This window comes from Mustela nigripes, chromosome 2, assembly GCF_022355385.1.
Source record: "Mustela nigripes isolate SB6536 chromosome 2, MUSNIG.SB6536, whole genome shotgun sequence".
In the NCBI taxonomy this organism is placed as follows: Eukaryota; Metazoa; Chordata; class Mammalia; order Carnivora; family Mustelidae; genus Mustela; species Mustela nigripes.
The window spans coordinates 16,416,890-16,423,406 of record NC_081558.1 but is presented as its reverse complement, the minus strand read 5'-3'; the positions used below and the strand labels follow the sequence as shown (position 1 = coordinate 16,423,406).

General features: G+C 48.7%; 1 protein-coding gene across 2 annotated transcripts; it reads right to left on the bottom strand.

Moving 5' to 3' along the window:
• Nucleotides 1–208: 208 nt before the first annotated feature.
• On the bottom strand, nt 209–5,719 carry LOC132011251 (C-C chemokine receptor type 5). 2 transcript variants are annotated; one of them, XM_059389564.1, is made up of 5 exons: nt 5,459–5,719; nt 5,042–5,076; nt 4,770–4,915; nt 1,689–3,244; nt 209–797 (listed from the first exon to the last, which is right to left on the bottom strand). In XM_059389564.1, exon 4 carries the CDS (start codon nt 3,231–3,233, stop codon nt 2,175–2,177), a length of 1,059 nt encoding a protein of 352 aa, XP_059245547.1. In that variant the 5' UTR covers nt 3,234–3,244; nt 4,770–4,915; nt 5,042–5,076; nt 5,459–5,719; the 3' UTR covers nt 209–797; nt 1,689–2,174. The 2 variants fall into 2 exon arrangements, with proteins under 2 accessions (XP_059245547.1, XP_059245548.1); XM_059389565.1 differs by having other exon boundaries at nt 209–704.
• Between the last annotated feature and the right edge of the window lie 798 nt (nt 5,720–6,517).

The window sequence follows — 6,517 nt, the reverse complement described above, 5'->3', positions numbered from 1 at the left end:
TGTAGTTTCAAACACATTATTCTGGCAATCTGACCCAGGGAGGGGGGCAACGTCTACAGATATTTAAAAAGAAGTGTAATTCTCTCTCTGTGTGTGTACCTATGGAATTTTCCCAAACCAACTACTTTCAAAGTGCTTTCACAGTTTCGTAAGCTAGGCTTCCCTTGACTGAGATATTCCTGTGACTGAGATAATGACCAATCAGTCATTTAAGAGGGCGGCTTTTATTGGGTAAGGATTTTTTTCCAAGCAGTTTGTAACTTTCCATAGACACAAGATTCTCAGATATGCAGGATATATACATACACGTACACAAAGATACAGAATGTCTTTGAGTTGACCCAGAGGCTAGGGTCATAGGATACTGATGCCCTTGAAACAACCTTCAGAGTGTCTCTGGGTGCTTCCCGGTTGCCACCCCTGCTCTCAAGTTTCGTCTTTCAGAGCTTGAGAAACATCCGTAGCACCTCTTACTATTCTGACACCTTTACCCTTGAGTGATTCTCACTCCTTTACGTGCCTGATCCCTCCCCAAATGGTCTCAGCCATTCCCCAGATCCAAAACCATCTCAGGCAGGTACAAAGTAATAAAAGTTGCAGCTCAGAACAGTCATGACTGTCTCTCTGACATGAAAAGATCCCTTAGTGTTCGGGGACGCTGGAGAAGGCGGCTGGAAGGAGCGTCTCAAGTCGCCACACTCAGCCTGAAACACAAAGGTCCGGAAATGGTGCTTTCTGCGGCTGATCAAGCTGGAGGCGGGCTGTTTCCAAATGAATCTGTCCCTTCTGCCCTCTGCCTACAGAGAGGTGAATCCAGGAGACAATGTTGAAGCTGTGGTAGGCCCCGGGAGGGCAGAGATGTACTCATTCGGGCTCCCCTTCCTGCCCCAGGGTCTCTTAGCTCAGGACTTAGAAAGCTCTTCTTGATAGGTTCATTAACTATGTAATCAGTCCTCACCTGAATGTTCCTGTGGTCCTGGACCTCAAGCTCACGTGTTCCTAAGTCTAGTGTTTCCAAGCCTCCCGGAGATGCCCCATTGTTGAAACTGGGCTGGGGAGGACAGCCGTCAGGGCAGGAGCAGCCACGGAGAGACAGCCCAGGTTTTGTCTACAGAAGGCTGTGTTCAAGATCATGAAACCAGACTCTTCCTCTTCCACAAGCCTCTCCTGCTTTTGACCCAAACCTCATCCCCTTCCCATGTTTGAAGTCTTCCTCAGGGTATCTCTCCAGTCTGCATGCTTGATGCCTGGAGGTTCTGTCTGTCTTCCCTCTGCCTCTTACCTCCAACCCAAATCCATCACAAGTTCTCCTGACTCGCAGCCTACATGCTGTGAAAATACTCTCCGCTTCCCATCCCTGGTGCCTGGACCTACACAGATGTCCCCTCGCCTCGCCTGCATGTCATTGACCTCCCTGCCTTAAATGCTCACTTTTCCAGAACATCCTTTGGCCATGCAATGAGCTCACTGCAACAGTGGCCAGGGCCCTCCCTGCTCTGGCTTTGACAACTGGTGCTGTGCACACTCTCCACGGTCCGGGCTCACCTTGCCTTCCCCAGCCCACACCAAGCTTCCCCCTGCCGCCGAGCCTCTCCCCAGGTGTGGGGTCTGCCGCTTGGAACTCCCCTTCCCTCCCCTCTCCCAGCAGAGGATCCCCTTCTCACTGAAGATGCTCTCCCCGTTCTCACCTGGTCCTGAACATCTGAGGATCTTACCAACCACACCTTGGAGGGCAGATCGCACTTGGAAGACGTCCTTTCTTAACCGATCATGGCAAGGACCTGCTTTAAGCACGTTTGCAATCTGCCCCTCTTGCCTCCGGAAGGTGAGAAACTATCCAATACGTTTCTTGATTAATTTTGGTGTTTCTGTTCAGGTCAACCACACTCAAGAATCAGCAATTCTCCGAGGATTTTTTTTTTTTTTTTTTAATAATGAACTTCCGCAGTGAAGGGAGAGTGTGCCAATGAGTTGATGTGTGTAGAACAGAGATGGGAAGGTCACTGTCATCAGCATATATTGATTTGGCTCTCCGGAAGTGATGGCTTCCAATGATCTAATGTTCTTAAAAGAGATGCCAGATGGATGGATGAATCGTAGACCCTCTATGACAGCACATTCCTTTTCAAAAGAACCACTCCCACCCCAAGGCTGTGTACAAAGACAAGTCCAGGTCATAAGCCGGTAGAGATCTCCTGCTCCCCGGTGGATCGAGTGTAAACTGAGCTTGCCCTGTCGGACACGTCTCCCAGGAAAACGGGGCAGTGTTTGCAGAAGCATCTGGCGATGTGCTTTCGGAAGAACTTTAAGAGGTAGTTTCTGAACTTCTCCCCCACGAAGGCGTAGATGATGGGGTTGATGCAACAGTGCGTCATCCCAAGGGTCTCCGTCACCTGCATCGCTTGGTCCAGCCTGTTGGAGCTACTGCAATTATTCAGGCCGAAGGACCCCTGGAAGGTGCTCAGGAGAAGCACGATGTTGTAGGGAGCCCAGAAAAGAAAGTAAACAATCACGATCACGAAAATGAGCCTCACCGCCTTGTGCCTCTTCTTTTCGTTTCGGCACCGAAGCAGGGTCTTGAGGATGGCCGAGTAGCAGACGACCATGACAAGCAGGGGCAGGACCAGACCCAAGATGGTCATCTTTAATGTCAGGAAGTTCTTCCAGAAATGGTACTGAGTGGGTGGAAAATGAGGGCTGCAGGTCAGGCGAGACCTCTCTTTCTGGGATCTGGTGAACATGATCCCGGGGAGAGAGGCAAACACGGCCACCACCCAGGTGACCACGCTCGTCACCACCCCAAAGGTGACCGTCCTGGCCTTTATGGCAAACACAGCGTGGACGATCGCCAGGTACCTGTCAATGGTCAGGAGGATGATGAAGAAGATGCCCGTGTAGAAGCCTATGTAGTAGAGCCCCGTCAAAATCTGACACAGCCTATTTCCAAAGACCCACTGGTCCGCGGCGTAATGGGCCCAGAACGGGATGGTGAGAAGGAAGAGCAGGTCAGAGATGGCCAGATTGAGCAGGTAGATGTCAGTCATGCTCTTCAGCCTTTTGCAGTTGATGAGGATGAGAACAACCAGCATGTTGCCCACAAAACCAAAGACGAACACCAGCGAGTAGAGCGGAGGAAGGAGCCTGGCTGCGATCTTTCTCACGTCGGTCTTCTGACAGGGCTCTGACATCCCATAATCAATGTCATAGTATGGAGTCGGTGTGGGGTCATTCATTTTGCTCGACCCTGGAAATTAAGAAAAAGTGCTCCTTTATTCAGCCCTAGAATGTTCTGAGTGGTCCACCACGACCACAAACTGTCTTAGACCTCCAAAGGCTTTCCACATTGGTGCCTTGATTTCCACATTTAACTGAGTTCCCTGTTGTGGCCAAAACAAAGGACTTTTGCAGGAAAGGGAAGGCTCGCCGCTGGTGTCTCTGATCGCTAGATGGAGAGCATGACTCCCGGGGAAATTCACAAAACCGTCATCTAACCAAATAAGATCTGGTGCCCCGTGGCCACGTGGAGAGAAGGTAGCTTTCATCACAATTTCAAGAAACTGACTCGGGTGCCATCTCACACTGTCTGATGATCGACTATGCTGTAGCTGCCCTTCCCCAGGGGCTGAGCTTACATAAAGCATTCATGGAGTGCTAGTAACCATTAACGGCTCCCCAGGGCACTCTGTGGGCCAGCCAGCTGTTCTGAGCTTCACACCCATTCATTCATTTAATCCTCAAGGTCACTGTAGGAGTCAGGTCAGGTTATTGCCCCATGTTGCTGATGAGAAACTCAAAGCACAGAGAGGCTGAATAACCTGCCCAAAGACACACAGCTAGGAAGCAACTGATTTGGAAGGCAAGCAGCCTGTGCTCTTATCCACCAGCTACCCTGGTCTCTCGCTTCTTGGTGAGAGAACTAGAACTTGGCATCTCCAGGTTGGTGTCCCAATACAGTCAGAACGAGATGGACTGAAGCCCGAGTACCCTGAGAAGGTCATGGGAGCTAGCAGCCAGCTGTAAAATCTAGACTCCCATTCTCACTTTTGCTCTCACATTGCCTTGCCTGGTCAATTTCAGTTCCATGGCTTTATTGAGAAATTTCTTTAATCCCTGTGGGTCTGAAGCCTCCTGGATCTCAGATTAGGCAGTGGGAGGAGCACACAGAAACTTTCTCCTTAAATTCTGAGCCAGAACAAAAATCGTTACACTAAATGTGCTGTGGAACTGATTATTAAAGGGAAACTTAATTTGATATTTGTACTATGACATTAATTGGACAATGTTTACCTTCCCTTTTTGGGGGGCGAAAACAAACAGAAGAGTTAGACTTAGATACAATTTCTGCTTGGAAACACATTCAGAGGGCACCCCATCCCAGGGAGGGGGAGGGGATTTTCAGTTCCTCTTACCCGATTATAATCTATAATCTCTGCCAAGATTCTGGCCAAGAATCACCTCCTTTCAAAAGCTTTCTTTTGAAAGGTGAAGCTTCTTTCCTTTTTTTTTTTTTCTTCTCTCTTTCATTCTTTCTTCCTTTCTTTCTAGTATTGATCCCTTACAATCTTTCATTCACAATCGTGTTCTGTATCTTCGATATTATCACCATCTGAAACTCATTCTAAATTCTAACTCTTTTCTTCTCTCAAAGATTACGTTTCAAGATAGCTCTAGAAACACCTGGTGTTTGTCTAATGGGTTTCCTGTAAGCCCTTTTACTCATCACAGAAGCAGAGCTAACTAACAGGCAAAGTGGCTGAAAGGTGACTTACCAGGAGGGTTCTCGTAGGGGGACGGATGTCTCAGCTCCTCTGACCAGCTGAGCTGTGCAAATCAAACATATAGGCAGCATAAAAGTAGGAAATGCACAGTTTTTAGCGAAAGGGGGGAGGCGGAGTTTGATGAATAAGTATATTGCCTGGGAGGAAAAAAAAAGAAAAAAAAATCAGAGAACAGTTCTTCTTTTTCAGCTGAACTCGAAATAGATTGCCGTCTACATGTCTGGCCTGAGCGCTTATTCATGGATTTCGTGGATTACACTTACGTCTTTTGTGTTCTGTTCATCCAACGACACAGAAACTGTCAGAAAATAGGATTGAAGGATATTAGAACTAGAAGAACATTCGCGTTTATGGAATCAAAATCCCTCATCTTCCCGAAAGAAATTGCTGCTTCGGAGACCCATGATTTATTTGTAGAAGACCACATGGCTTATCAATGGCAAGGCGAAAATGGGAGAGATTCTGATTCTCTTACTATTTGTCCTCGATCAAAGCCACTGAAGCCAACTTGAAATTGAGGGGGGAATGCTTCCCATGAACCCCGTGGTCCCCGTTACCCATTTCCCTCGGCCCCTGTGCTTTTCCCAGCTCACACCCATACCTCACCTTCCCACCCTGAACTATTTTTTTCTGCAAATGAAAACAACTGATCGTCTAACGGGCTTTACTTGTGGGCTCACCTGTGAGCTACATCTGTTGCCCATCTTCCTTGTGTTTGGGTATGTCCTGGGGCTCGTCATTATCAATCTCCTCCATCTAGTGACTACGCAGCAGCCCTCAAACCAGCAAGCCTTCATGACTACCTGCACTATGGAAGATACATAGACAGCCGAGATCCTGCCTCCAAGGACACAGTCTGTCTGTGGCTCTGAGAAGTTGTCCACATAAAATAAGCAATAATTGGTGGCCTCGGGTCAGGTTCAGGAGTATATGACCATCCCATATGCAGTCACAGAGAGCTTTCTTGGTGGTTGGTTACTTATCTGAAAACCTCAACTGTTGACTTGGGGAGCTGAACGCCCAGGGGACAGCACCCTGAGCCTCAAGAGCGCCCTCTGGGGGTCTTCCACTTCCTCCACTATAGAATCAGAAACTTCAGCTTGTGGTCTAAGAAAGGGCGGAGACCCCAGACCTGCGGAGGCTGCCTCACACAGGGCTAAGCACGTGACCTCCGCAGCCAGACCCGGGGAGCTTGAAGCCCCGCCCTACCCTCCGCTTTCAGATCGTGCAATGGGCTGAATAATGGGTTTGTGGGGGAGGGGCACACGAGGCAGCCGCACCCAGAATTTAGCACATAATATCTGCTCGGGAAACAGCAAACTCCTACCCACTCATTCCGTGATTCTTTCCTAGGGAGAGTTTATTTGATAAAATTTTAATGAAATTGGCTCCCGGGGTCCTTGTCTAGAGCAGAGTCTCAGCGGCCTAGGGGTGAAGCCAAGGGTGAAGCAGGGTCATGAAGCTAGGGACTGGTGCTTGGAGAAAAGCTAGAAGGAGGTGATGGCTAGGACAGCCATAAAAGCACAGAGACAGCCCAGCAATCAGTAACCATCCACCCAGGACCATGCTCTTGTGTCACAACAGAGCCCAGCAATTGGTCATTGTAACCGGGACAGTGAATCATGAAAAAAAAAATCTTCAAGTTCATCCTGTGTGTGCAAGTCAGGAGGCAATGATTAAGAACCTGCCTCTGCAGACATACTCCACGGCTAAGTTCCAAGCTTCATCGTTTGTCACTT

Coding starts and splice junctions, on each gene's coding strand:
- LOC132011251 (XM_059389564.1), bottom strand. CDS start 3,233: ATGAATGACCCCACACCGACTCCATACTATGACATTGATTATGGGATG.